Source organism: Dama dama, chromosome 25 (assembly GCF_033118175.1).
Source record: "Dama dama isolate Ldn47 chromosome 25, ASM3311817v1, whole genome shotgun sequence".
In the NCBI taxonomy this organism is placed as follows: domain Eukaryota; kingdom Metazoa; phylum Chordata; class Mammalia; order Artiodactyla; family Cervidae; genus Dama; species Dama dama.
The window spans coordinates 45,195,394-45,213,961 of NC_083705.1; the positions used below are offsets into that span (position 1 = coordinate 45,195,394).

The following is an 18,568-nucleotide window of genomic DNA, read 5'->3' on the forward strand; positions in this document are numbered from 1 at the left end:
TATATCGTATGTAGCCAAATTAATTTTTTTCTTAAATGCATTAAGGTAAGCCACAGTAATTTCAATAATTTCACACAACAGAATTTTGATGCTTCTCCTTTGAGATGTGTTTCAGAGACACTTCAGGAGTTACACAAGAAAATCAGCATCACTACTTATGGCCACATGTCACTTTTCAATCCAGTATGATCACCCCATGGCATCAAAATGACGTCTGAGTATCTCCCCTAAACAATACTCCTTTAAGGGCATCTTAATCTCCTCAAGCTTCCACAACAAAACCACAAATTGGGTGACTTAGACAACAGAAATTTATTTTTCACTGTTTTAGAGTCTGAGAAGTCTAAAGTCAAGATGCTGGCATGTTGGTTTCATCCTGAGACCTCTCCTCTTGGCTTGTAGAGTTACCTTGGTAGGGTCTACCACCTCACATGATCACTTTCTTGTGGGAGCACAGGGAGTGAGTGGGGAGAAAAAGAGAGCAAGTTCTTTGGTGTCTCTTTTTATAAGAACACTGATCACATTAGACCAGGGCCCTACCCTCATAATCTCTTCTAACCCTAATTACCTCCTAAAGCCCCATCTCCAAATATAACTACATTGTAAGTAGCCTTCAACAAATGAATTTTGAAAGAACACAAACATTTAGTCCATAATGAGAAATAATTCACACTTACAAAATTATTTCTTAAAATGTTCTAAAAAAATATTTGGAATAACATTACAGCTTCATTTCTTTGTTGGAGAATAATATTCACTTGGAAATATACATTTGAATATACTTTTTTCAAAAAAAAGCTACATTATTTTATTATAGTGCCATATATAATAGTAAAAGCAATTATATATGTGTATTTATTGTCAAATCTGAACTCAGGCTTGAAAGCTTAGCACATGAAACTTGAATTACTCTTTTAGACTATAATTTAGCTAGTATGTTTCAACTGTTGCAAGTTTTACTCTTTCCCTGTAACTCTGTAACTACTAAGAGTATCTAACTTTCATTTATTCTTCCAGTGACTATAGAAGAAATACAGTAAATAAAATCCTTTACTTCTAAATTAAGCAATGACTCAGGAACTGAAGAGAAGCTAATGTGAGAGAGGAAGTGAGAAAATGTCTAGAAAAGAAAAAAAAACAATAAAGAAGAGCTCTAACATGAAGGAAGAATCAAAAGAATGAAAAATCAGGAGTTTTAAGGTTTTTTTTTTTTTAATTCTAAAAGAGTGACTCTGATGCAGAACAAATTCAGAGGAAATTTTTCTTTAGAAGCATAACATAAATTGGGAGACATCTGAGAAGATATTAAAGAATTGGTTCTAAGATCTTAGCTGGTATGGGAACACTAGGATTATACTAAACTGTTAAAGTAAAGCAGAGAAACAGATTTTCTTTATCTTCCTGACATGTTCTTCCTTGCCTGGTGTTTAGTGTGAAGATGAACTTTCTCAATGCCTCAAACATTTTATCTGAAGATTATGGCATGGCTATTAAAAGTAGAAACATATTTACCTTATGATTTTCAACCCATTTCCACTCTGCAATTCCTCCTTATACTCTCTGTGCATATATTTAGTAATATTTTGGGGTGATAATAGATATAGGAACATCTTATAGTTTCTCCTTGTCCTATATCTTCATCTCTGCTCTGTGAAAGTGTTAGTCACTCAGTCATGTCTGACTCTTTGCCACCTCATGGACTGTAGCCCACCAGGCTTCTCTGTCCATGGAATTCTTCAGGCAAGAATACTGGAGTGGGTTGCCATTCCCTTCTCTGGGGGATCTTCCTGATATCTTCCTCTAGCCTTTTTTTTGACTTTTCTGTATCCTTTGTCCTCCTCCTCTTTAAAGTGAAGAGATCAATCATCTAATGATATTTATTTTTACAAGTTACTAGGTAGGTGACTTCAAAGCACAAATCTTCTTTCATAGAACCAGCTTTTATTAAAAGTTAATTAGATAAATACTCTTCCAATATTTTAGAATATTGATTATTCTAAATACACTCTAGATATATTTAATATGATATCTAATTATATATTTAATCTAAACATTCTTTTCTAAATTTTCTAAATTTAGATTTCTAAATCTAAATTCATTTCTTTTGATCTAAACATTCTGACAGAAAACATTCTTTTCTATCAATAGTACTGTTTAATTATTTAATTTTTTGGCTGTGCTGGGTCTTCATTGCTACCTGGGTTCTCTATAGTTGAGGTGAGCAGGGGCTACTCTCTAGTTGAGGTCCATGGGCTTCTCACTGCAGTGGCTTCTCTTGTTGTGGAGCATGGGCTCTAGGTGTGTGGGCTCAGCAGTTGTGGCTACTGGGCTCTAGAGGACAGGCTCATGGGCCACGGTGTGTGGGATCTTTCTGAACCAGAGCTCAAACCCATGTCTCCTGCATTAGCAGGTGAATTCTTTACCACTGAGCCACCAGGGAAGCCCCTCAAGAGTAATTTTATACCAAGTTATCAGCTTAATTATAAACCAGCAAAATATTCTCTCTTAAATATTTTACATCCATTACTGCCAAAGCCAGGAACCCTTAGTCGTCAAGGACTAATATCCTATATTAGAGTAAGTGGATGTCATGTTTCAGAAAGCCAGAGGGTGGTGGTATATATCTTTCAGAATTAGAACGTACATGAAGTGAGCTGGAGGGGTTGTAATGATTGGGAAGGATAAATCTTAACTTTTGTAAACCTTCAAGTTGTGAACACAATTATAATTCTTCCCCATAAAACATTGAGAACAATATAGCTTGCTTGAGATGTGGCCAACTGGGTAAGCTTATTCACTAGAAAATAACACCAGCCTTGTCATAGATGGGGTCTGAGTATGAAACTCAAACATTATTTTGGTTGTTTGAGGGTAGCTGAAACTGATATTAAATCCACAAATGCCAACACTTTAGTTTGTTTTGCATGGCCAGATTAAACCCACAGTACTGGTAATTTTTTACATCATATGTGAAATTCACAATGGTAATTTTTGACATCATACGTGGAATTCACAGATGTGAATACTTGAACGTAGTTGACATTTCTAAGATGATATTTGGAAACTACAGCATTGGAGGAGTTACATAAATAACTGGCAAATATTTAGCCTAATAAATACTTGATAGTATAATAGTTTCAAACACAGGATCACCCAAATTTCTTGCTATCTGCCAATCTAATGGACATAAAAGACTATTTCACTATTACTTTAATTTGCATTTTTCTGATTTCTAATAAGGCTGAGGATCCTTTAGATATGTATTCACTGCTTGTATTTCTTCTAATAAATTTGTTCATAATCTTTGCAATGGCTTCCTAGCATACAGATGATAAAAGTCAAGTTCCTAATCATGGATATAACATTTCATGTCTTTCCTCTCTCTTAAATCTCTAGCCTCACCTCCCACCATCACCTGCCTCCCTCTAAATGTTCTCGGTTTTCAGAATTGTTATTTTATTCTTCATACCTTTGCACACACTGTTTACTCTGTGGAATTCCTTTCTTACTCTTGCTGATTCTGCCTAATACCTAACTCATTCTTCACGACTTAGCTTGAGACATTCCCAGAAAGCTTTCCCTAACTCCACTTAGGCTAAGCTAAGACGTGTTCCTCCAAATTTCTATAACACCCTGTGTATAATTTTACCATTGCACAGACTGTATGTTCTTCAAAGGGAGAGACTACCTTTTATTTATCATTTGCACTTAGCAGGGTACCTCACCAATAGCAGGCAATCAAATATAATTTGATCTCCATTAACACGTGTTGTATATATAAGACTCAAGAGGTGTTATCCAACAGGAAGCTAGAAATAAGGATCTATATCTCTGGACATAGGCTGGGCTAAAGATACTGATAGTAGCTGAAGTCATGGAAGATGAAGAGGGCTAAAATTTGCCAAGTGTACACCTCATAATGAGCATGTGGCTAGGCATTTGTGCATATTATTTATAACTTTACAAGGAAGCTGTTTTCTTTTGTAAATGAAGAATTAGGCTCACAAAGGTTAAGGGAATAGTTCAAGATTGACAAAAGTAATAAATAGTAAAGCTGTGATTTGAAGCAAGGTCTTTTAAAATCCCAAACCCAGGCTCTTTTCATTACACAAAAGTAAATAAGCTTGTGCAGAAGAGTGGAGAGGGGAAAAAAAAAGAAGAAAAGAAAAGAAAAAAAAAAAAGAAGAGTGGAGAGGGAGAGAGAGACAGAGACAAAATGGAAGGAAAGGAAAGGGAAGGATAGGTCCTAAAGATGAGCTCGGGAATAGCTCAGAAAGAGGACAGAGGGATGGGCAGAACACCATTAGGGATTGGTGCATTGTGAACCAGAGTAAAAATTTCTAAAGGAAATAATAACCATTTCAAATGAAGGACCAAGTCATTTAAGGGCTGATAAATGTCTTACAAGTTACAGATATTTGGTCACCTTGGAAATAGCAGTAAAGTGGTTGGGAGAAACCAGATTACAACAGGATGACGGATAAGTAGGAGGCAGGGATGCTGACCAATAATGAACCAATGACTCGTTCAAGAATCTTAGCTATAAAGAGAAGACATGTGTGTGAAAGTCACTTAGCCATGTTTGACTCTTTGTGACTCCATGGACTGTAGCACAGCAGGGTCCTCTGTCCATGGGGATTGTCCAGGCAAGAGTACTGGAGTGGGTTGCCATTCCCTTCTCCAGGGGATCTTCCCAACCTGGGGATCGAACCCAGGTTTCCCACACTGCAGGCAGATTCTTTACCACCTGAGCCACCAGCAATATATAAAGAGCTAGGGCTTAGATGGCTGTTTGTTTTTTTTTAATTTAAAGATGTCTGAGACATGAGTATGTTTAAATAGTGAAGAGGAAAGTCCAATAGAGAAGGATAATTAAAAGTATAATAAAGGTGATAACTTGATGGAGTATTATTTTTGAGCAGGTGGAAGAAGATGGGATCCAAAAATAACAATGGACAAAGGGACAGATATATCAAATGAGAAGACGTCAGTGTAGACAAGTTTGTAGCTGAAAATGGGGGAGATCTAAAAATTTGAGTACTTAATGGTGAAATCGGAAGAAACAGGGTCTGAAATTTTGCATATGCATAACAAAACTCATAGACTTTGATCCAAAAGGTTTTCTAGATTCATTTTTTTTTTCTATCAAATGGATCAACTGACTTTCTGCTAGTCACCCAAGCTTCAAACTGCAGTGTAATCTGTGACCTCTCCCTTTTCTTCCTTCCTGATAGCTAAGGAATTATCAAGTATTGAAATAGTATGACTAGAAAGGACCTTGAGACTGTTCAAAGTTACAAATGAGTAACACATCCTACAGAAGTTAGGAGGTATGCTTAAGCGTGCCCTGCAAATCACTATTAGCAGCTGCTACGAGGCAAAGCTTCTGGTCAGAAGGGGTAAGTGACCTACTAAAAGCAAACATCTATCAGACTCCACTGTGTATTTCAGTCTAATATACTATGTGGCACATAGAAGGGACTCAGTAAGTATTCAGTGAACCCATGAATGAATGCTGGCGGTAGTGGCTAGCTGAAAACTGAAAGTCACAGATTTGGAATCAATTTGGGCTTGGCAGAACCTTGGAATCACTCTAGCTCAACTCCCTCATTTTAAGATGCGGAATCCGAGTCCCAGAAAGATGAAGCAACCTGCTCAAAGTCCAGGAGCTAGTTACCGATAGTGCTTGGACTACAAAGAAGCAAAGAGGGTGCCAAAACAAATAGATCTAAAGAGCAGGAGGGACGAACACTAGGATCTGCACTGCCACTTGATTCCCCTCTTGTAACAGGGGCATTTTCTTCCATTTTCATTACTTTTACTCTATAGCTCGGATTTAAGTGTAACTACGCCAACAGTGCCCAAGTCGCCCTTCCTTCTCTTGCCTCCTAGTTTGTTCCACATTCCAAAGCCAGATCAGTAATCATCAAACATTGCTCCCAGGGCTCACTTCATTTCAGTTAAAAGCCTCCAAAAGCCTGCCTACTAGGCTTTCCTGGTGCCTCAGCTGGTAAAGAATCCGCCTGCAATGCGGGAGACCTGGGATCCATCTCTGGGTTGGGAAGATCCCCTGGAGAAGGGAACTAGTATTCTGACCTGGAGAATTCCATGGACTATTCCATGGGGTCGCAAAGAGTCGGACATGACCGAGCGACTTTCACTGCTTACAGAGTAAGATCCAAATTATTAACATTCTTAACCCTTCACTCTTTTCCTATCTACTTTTACAACCGTATCTCTCCATCTAGAAATGTTCCACTTGCCCAGACTCGTCTATCCCTCAGCCTCTTTCTCAAAGGCTAACCCCGCCCCCGCCCCCCCCGCCCACCCCGGGGGGAGGGGAGGGAGAGGTTATAGTTTTTTTGTAGGTTAGTAGTAGCTGCCACCTGCGCAGCCCCACAGGGCCCTATGCTTAGCCGTGTCTGGTACTCGGCTAACTGCTCTCTTTCTCCCTTGCAATTCTTAGCAATTTCTGAACAAGGGACTCTGCGTTTTCATTCTGCACTAGGCCCCGCAAATAGGGGAGCGATTCCTAAGTCGGTCTCCTCAGACCTTAGCCCGGAGGCGGACACATCAGTCACTCAATACTGCAGGAAGGAACAAAGGGTCTATCTACAGTAACGAAAAAGAATCCAGAGCCAGGAGTTGCGGCCGCACGTGCTTTCCCGCCAGGCGCTTAAAACCGCACTCGCTGGCCCAGCGCCACCGAAGACCAGTTCCAGCTGGGTGCAGCTCCTACACCAAATAGAAATCCAGCCCTTCCCCCGGCCTCAGCCAATCCCCGAAGCGCCTCGGCCTCCAAAACCGCTGCGGGTTCTGATTGGCTCACAGAGTTGGCCTGGGGGCGGGTGCAGACGCGGGGGAAAGGGGTGGAGCTGGAGGTCGGTCCCCGGGCGGGGAAGTGGCCACTGCGCAGGCGTGGATGGAAAAGGCTACCCAAACAAACACAGCCTCACCAGTGGGAGGCCTCCCGCTTTTCCCCGCCCACCTTCTTCTTGGACTCTCCGGACTCCCAATCGCCCGGCTTTCCCCGCCCCCGTCAACGTCTGGGCACGTCCTCCTCGCGGCGCGGGCCACGCACTGCTGTGCACTTAACCTCTGCCAGCCTGGCGGGAACCCGGAGGCCGGAGGGGCGCGGACGGCACGCAGTGCTGCCGGCGGGGAGCCGAGGCCTGCAGCCGCTGCCGGGCCAACGATGACTTGTTACCGAGGCTTCCTGCTGCGCAGCTGTCGTCGCGTGGCTGGGGGCCGGGCAGCGGCGCTCAGGGGGCCGGGCGCGGGAGGCCCCGCCGCGCGGCCGTGGCTTGGCTGTGAAGGCGGCGGCCGGCGGCACCTGGGGCACGGGCAGCCGCGCGAACTGGCGGGCTGTGGTAGCCGCCCCGACGGCGGCTTCCGCCCGTCGCGGGTGGTGGTGGTGGCCAAAACCACCCGGTACGAGTTCGAGCAGCAGCGATACCGTTACGCGGAGCTCTCGGAGGAGGACCTGAAGCAGCTGGTGGGTCCCGGCGGCCCCCGCTCTTGTGTCTCGGCCCGGGCCTGGGCCGCGACTTTGGGGGGCCGGCCGCGCCCCCTCGGGCGAGACCTCTCGGGACAACCCTTCTTCCCGGGGCATCTTAGATGCCAGGCCTGCCCTACAGGCTACCCTCCATTCCCTCCGGCTTCGCTCGTAGGCTCCCCTCTCCAGCGTGCGTGCGTGTGTGTGTGTGTGTGTGTGTGTGTGTGTGTTTAGAGAGAGAGAGGGACAGGTTCACTGTTAGTGTGAAGACCCGGCGTCTGGAGGAACCTTGGGTGGGAGAAGGACTCCCACTGTGGGAGAGGTTTGGGGATTCATTTGCGCCCTCGCCACCCACACCCCCTTTAAACAACCCGGAGCGAGGTAGGTAAGAAGCTTGGATGCTCTGGGACTCTCTCCCCAGGCCGCCCCGAGGGCAAAGGGGGCCCTTGGGTGCCGCTGCGGGCAGCGGAAAAGAGGCTCTGGTACCGCGGACACACCCCCTTTTATTGGGCACGACTGCCAGGCCTGGGGCACTCCGGAGAGCCAGTCGGCTTCAGCCTTTTCTCTGCTGGAACGTGGTCCTCAGACAAGGTTCTAGGAGTTTGCTTTAAAAGCTCACGTGTCTCCGGTGCTAGGAAGAGCAAGGGAGAAATTTGACTTCGAATGTATGTTATTAAATAGAAAGATCCAAACGAAGGCAGGTAAATACAGCGCCTATGTCTATAGTGTAGTAATGCCTCCACAGCAGACAGTGTTTGGTATAGATGTTTATTAATATCTTTGCAAAGTATACAAATACACCTAAGGTGGTGAATATTACCTACTTTCACTCTTCTTTTTGAAGCGTTTGATCCCATGCCCACACCCACTTTAGGAAAAGGAGAATGTTTCTAGATGAACAGTATATCTGGAAAAATCTCCGTTGGAAATCTCTTAATTGTTGACACCACCCCAAAAGACTTTGGAATTAATTGCCTATATCCATAATCCTGTAGCATTCTGTACCAGAATAGACACTCTGGTCCTGAACTTGTGGTTGGCAATCATCAGCAATTTTTTGGTAATGTTTTGTGGAATTAGCAAAACGAAGGGCTTCCCTGGTGGCTCAGTTGGTAAAGAATCCTGCTGCAATGCAGGAGACCCAGGTTCATTCCCTGGGTGGAGAAGAACCCCTGGAGAAGGAAAATGGCAATCTGCTCCAGAAAGTGAAAGTGTTAGTTGGTCAGGCCTGTTGGACTCCTTTGCTACCCCATAGACTGTAGCCCCAGCTATAAGTACTGACTATTTTCAATATTTAGCTTCATTGTTTAATGAGTTAATTGAGGAGGGCCTCTGTATTCATCTGATGGCAATGCTAGGTGTACATTTCTCTCCTTAAAGTGTTTGAAGGTAGCAGTTTATAGAAAACATTTGCATCATTTAAAGAGTAAATCAAACAGTTTGAGCAGGAGGTTGGAGTTTGTGTTAAAGGAATGAAGCTGAGGGTGAGGCAGGGAATAAAAAGGTGAGCAGTAAGTGTTTCTGATTTGGGAAAGAGGTGGTGCCCTTTGGGTCCTGCTCCTAATTCTGCAAATCTGTTATACTTTTTAGAAGCTGTCAAGTGCTGTATATGCATAAATATGTTCTTCATAACAATTTTGTGAAAGCCTCCCACAACAGTTAAAAACAGTACACTTGGTTGGCATGATCAGTGTGTGGGATTGGGGGTCAGGAGCCTGGAGCCAGGCCCAGGTCCTGTGTGGTCAGATTCCTCTGCTGCTTTTTAACTTCTCTGGGGCTCCTTGGTGACAGTGGTACTTTTGGTGATGCGCTGTCAGTTTTCAGGGTGCGTCTACCTAGTTCACTGTGTGAAATACTAGGATTGGACTAGAGAGCCTCCAAGGCCCTTTCTGATATTTTAAGACTCTGAATAACCTGTATAAGGCCTCACGATGTGAGTGGCATCTGAATTAGATTAATTCTTGGGTCTCTGAACTAGATTACCACTAATCAAAACTTTTTAAAATGTAAGGCAAATCAAGTCTTTCAAAATCGAACTACCTGGTACACCCACTTTGAGTATCTGAAGAGAAATCTGCAATGGGTAAATATTTGCCTATTGCTTGAGTATGCTGTCTGGAATAAGAACACTTTTGAAGTAACACTTCTGGACTGTGGAACAGAGTTTTGAAATAGCTGCTGTCACTATCATTTCAACTGAGTTTTATTGGATTTGTCTGTAACTGATGTGAGGTATTTATATTAAGGCCAGTATTCAGAATGAAGGGCTTCCTAGGTGAATGAGTGGTAAAGAATCCTCCTGCCAAGCAGGAGACATGGATTTGAACCCTGGGTCGAGAAGGTGCCCTGTAGAAGGAAATGGCAACCCACTCAAGTATCCTTGCCTGGGAAATCTCATGGACAGAGGAGCCTGGCAGGCTACAGTCTGTGGGGGTCACAAAGAATTGGGACTTAGCGACTAAACCACAACACATTTGGAATGGAACAGTATTAGGTGGAGCCCGTACCAGAGTTCAGGGACAGGCCAAACAATACTGGACTGTGTGAAATTGTTCTAAAATGGGATTCTGTGATAGGAATGATATGGTTAATATTGTTTGCTATTTTGTTGGGGTAAAAGATACTGAGGGATATGAATCATGTGAATTGGGCATAAAAGAAAGTCACCAAGTGCTTCCATGAGTGTTCTGGCACCATGGCTGGCTGTGTCTATGGAGTCTTGGTAACCTGAAGTTTTATAGCAGATGGTTCTCTTTTGTGGTGGTGGTGTTGATTGTTCTGTGGCAAAATAGATCTCTATTAGGGTATTTGTTAAAATGAAAATGAAAGATGAGGGATAGAGTGCAAGTATAATTTCATACCCTGAAGCTTCATGGTTCTTTAACCTTGTGGAAACATAAACAATTAAAGGAAATATTTCTTAGTTGATAAAGCATAAACAGACTGGGTGAAAGTTTGACTTTTCATTGCTTATTCATATTGGTTTTACTTTGGTTTATTTTCAATTCTTGCATTTCCTTTCCCCCTAACTGATAAGTGACTTTTCTTGTGAATAAATTTATAGTCAGTGATTTTACCTTTACTGGCTCAAAACTTTGCAAGGACTAATTAAACTATTTTATTACACTTGCCTCATAAGTGATGTAGCTGTCAGTGGATGTGGAGCTTATATTAACAGGGTTGATGCCACTCACAAACTAAACCTTTGGATGAATCGAAACTGATTGGAAAGGATTTTGCCATCGTAAACACACCTATTGGCCAAAGAGAATGTTTTATTTCAGAGTATTTTAATATATGCCAAATAACAAATGAACCATTTCCACCTTTCTCTGGCTCCGCTCCAAGTCATACAACCCCAGAATCAACTCCTTTTAATGGTTTCCATTTTTAATTTCTTTTAAAATTAGTGTCCTAATGGGATAGCACCATTTCATTTAGTAGTCCCTCTGTCACTGGCTTAAGTTCTTCCTAGTTACTGCCTTCTTAGCAGATTTGGGAGATATAGCGCCTTGGATTTTGTTCTTCTTACTCTGAAAACAGTGGTGTAACTTGTAGTTCTTGGGCAGATAACGTTTCTGCCACATGTGCAGTGAGTGTAGTGTATGCACCAGGAGTATTTATCAAATGAATGAACACGATCTGGAGTCATGCCAGCGCCTTCCAACGGAACCTCACTCCTTTCACATCTTCCAGACACAGGAACCTGAGTAGTCTATCCAAAGAGAACATCTGGCCACTTTATCCCTCTGCTTAGAACGCCTCAAAAGCTCCCTGTAACCTATAGAGACACCCAGGGAATTTGTTAGAATGCAGTTACCGGAACCTTTCTTTCTTCCCCTCAAATGTCAAGATTCAGGTTGTGGAGAACTCCCAGACTCGGGGCTCTGAACCATACCCTTAAGACTGCTGATGCTTAAGGGAGTCACGTTTTTAACAAGCTCTCCAGGGTTGCAGTTGGTCCCCAGATCACATTTTGAGAAACGTTTTTGTAGGTGAACCTTTATTATCCTTCGTGTGCTAAAAACAAGGTCTTTTAGGAACTGACTTGGGTCCACCTCTGAAGCTTCATTTCTCATCAGTTCTTGTCTAGAACTTCATTTTCCATTGATTTCAAATTGCTTTAGTTTCCATTAGATGTTGTGCTTATTTAATTAATTTCTTTAAGTATCAGTAACACATTAAAATGGTTCAAAATGTAAAAGATACAGAAGAGTATACAGTGAAAACTCTCTTATTCTTGTCAATGGACACTCAGTTTTTGTCCCTGAAAGTAACCAATGTTAATTTCTTGTGTTTTCTTTCAGAAATAATCTGTACATACAAACCCACAGAGTGAAATGTTTTTTCTTTATCCCATCTCCCTTTACTCAATGCTAACATATTATTTAAGTTATTCTGCCCCTTCTTCCTTTTAGTATGTACATAGTACTTATTGTGTGCAAATACGTTAGTTTTTTAAAATATACTATGTAATGAATAATAATAATTTGTGTTATTGAATAACAAATGATTTGTGTTATTGAATAACACAAATAATAATTTGTGTTAATGAATCAAGCTCTAAGTACTTAAAAGTGAAATTGCTAAGTGAGAAAAATTTGAAATTTTAATTGGTATTGCCAGATTGCTTCCCTTAGAGGCTGTACCAGTGTATACCTTCACCAGTAATATATGAAGGTACTTATTTTTTCATAAACAGCTTAGCACATTTTGGGGTTTTTGTTAACCTGTAGGTGAAAAATGGTATTTCAGGGTAGTTTGATTTGCGTTCACCAATGTCTTTACCTTTGTAGCCCCTTTTGCTTTGAATCCTCCTTCATCCTTTAGCCCAGGGATCCCTAACCCTCCCCCACTCCACCCTCCCCCACCCACCTGGCCAAGGACCTCTGCTGGCTGGTGGTCTGTTAGGAACCCTGCTCCACAGTGGGAGGTGAGTAGCAGGCAAACGAGAGGAGCTTGGTCTGTATTTACAGCCCTCCCTATTGCCCTGATTACTGACTAGTCTCTGCCTCCTGCTCAAGGAACTCCATAAATGTAATGTGCTTGAATCATTCTGAAACCATCACGCCCTGCCCTCATCTGTGGAAAAATTGTCTTCTGTGAAATGTTCTTGATGCCAAAAAGGTTGGGGACCACTGTTCTTGCCGTAGGGTGAGGTTTACACATTCCTCTCACAGGAAGCCATCCTTGATAACCTTGCTGGGCCCTGCTCTGGCCGTCAAGGTTGTCTTAGGTATTCTTCACTGTATTTTCATAATGCATATCCTTTTGAGTTTTCCGCTTTAGCATATGATCTGTGGTTATTTTTTCCTCTGGAGTTGAGGTCAAGAACTGTATTTTATTCCTCATCCTCTCTGCCTTTCCATCTCCACTAAATAAAGGTAGGGAAATGTTTTTGAATTAAAAACATTTTTTTTTCTTTTTTAATTCTTTTTACCCTGAGTCTGCCAGTCCAGAGTGTTATTTCCAGTGTCAGTCTTAAGAAAGATGTTAGTTGCTGAAAACTTAAGGTAGAGATTACTGATGTGAGTTCCCTGAAAGAGGCTTCATGGTTAAATATGTTTGAGAACCATAAGCCTAAACAGACAATGCTTTTATTTGACCATGAAATTTTGGGTGGAGGCAGAAAATGTTTTTAATTCTGTGGAACACAACTTGGAAAATAGAGGCTTACGATATATTCCAGTAAGTATTTACAGTTAAATAAGAGACTCATAAAGGTGTAAAAGGATTGAACATCACAGTAGCTGAAATTCCATTAACAGAATTATTGATCAATATACTTTAGAGCCCTGGCTTTCAACCTGCCCTGTATATTAGGCTTACCTGGGGAAGCCTGTAGCCAGCCATGAAATTGTAAATAACTTAATTTTTTTTTTACTATGATCACTTTTTCTATATTTTTATTTATATGACTTAAACTTTGAATATAGACAGGTATTTATGGATGCACATTAATAACTTCTCAACCAATAAAGTATAAATTGACTGTGTTTTAGCCTTTTTTGTCTTTAAAAACTTACATCAGTAATATATTCTTTAGAATGTATCTTTTCTTAAGAAATTTGCTTTTCTTATTCACTATTGGTTATAAATTCTATGTTGATATATGTTAATTCATTTTAACTGCTGTATATAGTATTCCATTATTTGAATAATTAGGTTGTTTTGAGTTTTTCCACTATTTAAAAAAATGCTTCAAATAAAAATACAAGTAATTTTTCCATAAGCATTGAATGGCTCCCTGATTCCAATGTTCTCATCAGCACTTGGTAGACTTTAACATTTTTGCCAATGTGATGAGGGTGAAAATTGTTATCTTTTAAGCTGCTTAAATATTGAAGAATAAGGAAGAATTTATATGTGAAGGGAAGGGAACAGTACTAGCAAGACAGCAGGGAAGGTCATCTTTTTGCCAGTAAAAAAACCTCAAACTTGGTGACTAATTCACAATCAGAAAAATCTCGTATCATGATGTACTCATATTTGATACAGAAGATAACATGAAGCAGTTTACTCTTGTTACATGCAGTATAGTTTATTTTTTCTTGACTGTTAATTCTGATTGTGACCACTAGATTGATGTGGCACCCTAAGGGCAATTTGAAAATCACTGCTCAAGAGGGAGTATTATTGACGCTAAACAGGTAAGTGGGTTTCAAGTGAAAGTGAAAGTCGCTCAGTCCGTGTCTGACTTATTGTGACCAGGTCCGTGGAATTCTTTGCGACCAGTCCATGGAATTCTTTAGGCCAGAATACTGGAGTGGGTAGCTGTTTGCTTCTCCAGGGGAGCTTCCCTACCCAGGGATGGAACCCAGGTCTCCCACATTGCAGGCAGATTCTTCACCAGCTGAGCCACAAGGGAAGCCCAAGAGGGCTTTATAAGGTTGTTAGATGCCATGGTTTTAGCTCATAGTGGTTTTCCGTCTTTTAACAGCAGAACACAACCCTTGCTCAGCCCTGCTGTCTTCCCCACAGGTGTGGGGGGATGGCTCAGTTTTTCTGAGATGTCACTCTTCTGGGACTAGTATGAAAGTAGGCTTCTGGTGGGAGTGGTTAGATGATGAGGGGAGTAGGAAGTATTTTTAAGGAAGAAACTCTTTAGAAACTCAAGAGGCAAGCTATTACAAGAGACCAGATAAGAGTTGATGTTGTCCAGAACTCAAGCAGTGGCAGCATGAATGTAAAGGACAGATTGGAGAAGGAGGTCACAGGTATAATTACTGGACTTTACCACTGGCTGGCTGTGGAGATTTGGGAGAATTAAAGCTGACACCCGGGATTTACTCTGTTGACTCGGTAAATGGAAGTATTATTAACTATTATATGGGATTCAGAAAAGCAAATTAGGAGGAATATATAATCAGATTTAGATGGTTTTGGGGAGAAGTACTTGATCTACTGGGTGGATACAAAGGTAGACATTTAAAAATTGGAGCCTGTAACTCAAGAAACAGGCTTGAGCTAGCAGTTAACTTCTTAGGTGCTGGTGTATACTGGGTAGATCAAGTCCCTGGAGTGGGGAGATAATGAAAGTGAAACGGAAACAGATAAGAATGCCAAAGATGGAACCTGGTGCCATCCCATTGTATAAGAGAGCAGGTAACAGAATTAATGGCACCCCACTCCAGTACTCTTGCCTGGAAAATCCCATGGACAGAGGAGCCTGGTGGGCTGCAGTCCGTGGGGTTGCAAAGAGTCAGACACGACTGAGCAACTTCACTCTCACTTTTCACTTTCCTGCATTGGAGAAGGAAATGGCAACCCACTCCAGTGTTCTTGCCTGGAGAATCCCAGGGACGGGGGAGCCTGGTGGGCTGCCGTCTCTGGGGTCACACAGAGTTGGACACGACTGAAGTGACTTAGCAACAGAATTAAGGAGAATGCAGAAGCAGGAATAGAGCAATGAGGAAAGTAAAGGTGAGAGCCTGAGATAAAGAGCAAATGGAATAGAAAGAATTGAAGATAAATATTAAATATAGCTGAAGAAATAGAGTTTCCTGCGGCTGGCTTGATCTGGCTTGGATAAGTAGTTTACTTTCTCTAGCTGTTAGGTAGGTGCCACTAATCCTTTTAAAGCAGTTTCGAATGGTACTTGGTGTACCATTTAGTTAAGTGTATTCTTCTAAGAGTGCTTAAATTATGCCTAGTGAGTTTACGTACCAGCTGTCATTCTCACAAGTTTGTGCATTTCTTACATGTTAAATTTGAAAAGACATATTTCCTTCCCTTACTGGAGTACAAAATAGTAAACACTCATCTGACTAGTAAAACAACTTAAAATTTTAATTCAGTTTTGGTCAAGTAAAGATGTCTGTGATACTTTAATGGAAGTGTTTGGGTCATTTAGAAAATAGCATGACTCTCACATCTGACCTTAAGGTGTGGTTAATTTCTGTCCTTTCAGAATCCTTCCCCCTGCCCCCCTTTCATGTTGTATTGTGTTTTGTTTTAACCTCAGAGCGTCTGGGGAGAAGTGTTGTTGGCTTCGGAAGATTTTATAGGGGAAGTTCTGTTGTTTATGTTAAGTGTGTCTGCTGTAGAACTTTTAAGTTCACACTGGTTTTTCCATTTTAGTGGATAATCCTTAAAAACATTTTTGTTAAACTGATGAGAACTAACAAGCTTTTGGAGAAAAAAAAGGAAAAAATATTAAGAACTTTGTCACTAATACTGATACCTTAAGTGTAGCATTGCGGGAGTTGCGAATGTATTATAAATTTCAGTAATTTCTTTAGTTTCTTAATTTTAAAACATTTTACAGAGAATTCCTGGGTTCCTGTTTTTGTCTGATTGAAGTATGTTTTTAAATCTTTGAAGTGTTGTTATTTTCCACGTGGGTAGCTAGAAATTCTTACTATCCTTTGAGTATTAAATAAAATTGTTTTTTAATATAAGAGCAAGTTGAATAGTGATATAAGACTTTCTAATTGATGCTTTTTATTAGTGATTTTTTAAAATGCCTTATCTCTTAGTTGCCTAGTTAGCCACTCTGTGTTAGTACAACTTAGTAGACCAACCAGCTACATTGTTTATGAAAATAATTAATGAAAGAACTTGTATTCCCTAAATAAATGTATCAAGCATGAGTTATTTAAGAATTACAGTAATTCACCAGAAGAAATTCTACTCTTGAGATGTAATTTTTACACAGCATCATGTAAGTTTAAGGTGGACAGCATAATGCTTTGACGTTTGTACGTCACGAAATGATTATCACAATAAGTTTAGTAAACATCTGTCATCTCATATAGATATAAAATTAAAGAAATAGAAATTTTTTTCTTGTGATGAGACCTCTCAGGATTTACTCTCTTAATAGCTTTTATATATAACATACTGCAGTGTTAGCTATAATTATCATGTTTTACATCTCTAATATTTATCTTAAAACTGGGAGTTTGTGCCTTTTGACTGCTTTCATCCAACTCTCCCTTCCTTCTAGTAACCGCAAATCTTATCTCTTTTTCTGTGAGTGAGTTTGTTTTTGAAGTATAATTGACCCTGTATTAGTTCTTGTTATAGAACATAGTGATTGGTGTTTCTGAGATTTCAGAATGATCACCACATAATCATTTCATACTTGTGACTCATTTATTTTGCAACTGTTGTCCCAGAGGTCTCTTAAACTGTCCTTATTTCTTTTTATTCTTTTCTTACTTTTTCTGTTCATCTTCAGTGATTTCCACTACTATATCTTTCATCTCGCTGATGCATCCCTTTATATCATCTAATGTACTGTCGAGTCCTTCTTATGTATTTTTCATTTCAGTTATTGTTCTTCATCTCTGTTTGGTCATCTTTATATTTTTGAAGTGAAAGTATTAGTTGCTCAGTCGTGTCCAACTCTCTGCGACCCCATGACCGTCAGGCTTCTCTGTCCATGGAGTTCTCCAGGCAAGAATACTGGAGTGAGTAGCCATTCCATTCTCCAAGGGATCTTCCAGACCCAGGGATTGAACCTGGGTCTCCTGCATTGCAGGCAAATTCTTTAATGTCTGAGCCACCAGGGAAGCCCCTTATATTTTCTAACTCTTTTTTTAAAACCTTTTAACTTCTCACTCTTCTCATTTAATCTCCAGAGTTCTTTGATCATTACCTTGAACTCTTTATCAGGTTTAGATTTCCTGTCTCCATTTCAGTTAATTCTTCTGCGATTTTATCTTGTTCACTTATTTGGAACGTATTCCTCCCTGCTCCATTATTCCTGATTTGCTGTTTTTGTTTCTGTGTGTTTGGTAGGCTGGTTATGTTTTCTAGCCTTGGAGAAGCAGCCTTTTTTAGGAGATATCCTTTGCATGTCAGCAACTTACATGCTGGTCACCAGACTTGCATGCCCTGGGGATGCCTCCTGTGTGGGCTGCATGGGCCCTCCTGTGCGAGCTGACTACTGTGGGGCGTCTGGTTGGTTGTCAGGCCCTGCCTGGTGTGCTGGCTGCTGTGGGGTGGGGTTGGGTCATGAGCCTGCTGGCTGTGTGGCCCTGGGATCCCTTGACCTGGTGCTGGCCCACTCGTGGGTGGAGCTGAGTTCTGGAATAGGTGGTTGCACGTAGGGGTTCCACATCTAGTATTGGCCTGCTGATGGGCAGGGCTGGCTCTTGACATGACTGGCTGTGGGTTCGGGGATGTCGCCAAGCTGGTGTCAGCCTAATGCTGGGTGGGGCCAGATCCTGGCAGCTGGTTGAGAGCACAAGCTGTCCTAGAGCTGCTGTTGGCCCACTGGTGGGTGGGGCTGGGGTCAGCAGGATCCCCAGGCTGGTGCCTGCCCTCTGGTGGGACAGCTGGGTCCTGGGGTTAGCACCATCCCACTGGTGGGCAGAGGCAGTCCTGGAGTCTCTGGTTGTAGGGCCCTGGAGGTCCTGGAGTTGGGATCAGCCCACTGGTAGCTGACCCCAGGTGGGGTCAGCTGGGGTCCAGGCCCAGGGGGCCCTGGACTGGTGCCTCCCCACTCTCCAGTGAGTGAAGCCGGCCCCTAGGCTGTTACAGGTCCACCGATAGGCAGAGCTGGGTCCTGGGGATCTGGGGCCTACTGTGAGCGTGCTGGTGTGTGGGCTGGGTCTCGGGCTCTCT

General features: G+C 41.8%; 1 protein-coding gene across 2 annotated transcripts in view; it reads left to right on the plus strand.

Moving 5' to 3' along the window:
* Positions 1–7,061: 7,061 nt before the first annotated feature.
* The window catches only part of NADK2 (NAD kinase 2, mitochondrial), a 48,399-nt gene continuing 36,892 nt past the window's right edge, over positions 7,062–18,568 (plus strand). The window contains exon 1 of one of the 2 annotated variants that reach the window (XM_061129948.1): positions 7,062–7,495. In XM_061129948.1, the coding sequence (XP_060985931.1) occupies positions 7,196–7,495 (300 nt within the window). In that variant the 5' untranslated portion in view covers positions 7,062–7,195. The remainder of the gene's footprint in view (positions 7,496–18,568) is intronic. The other variant, XM_061129947.1, reaches the window with a different exon arrangement.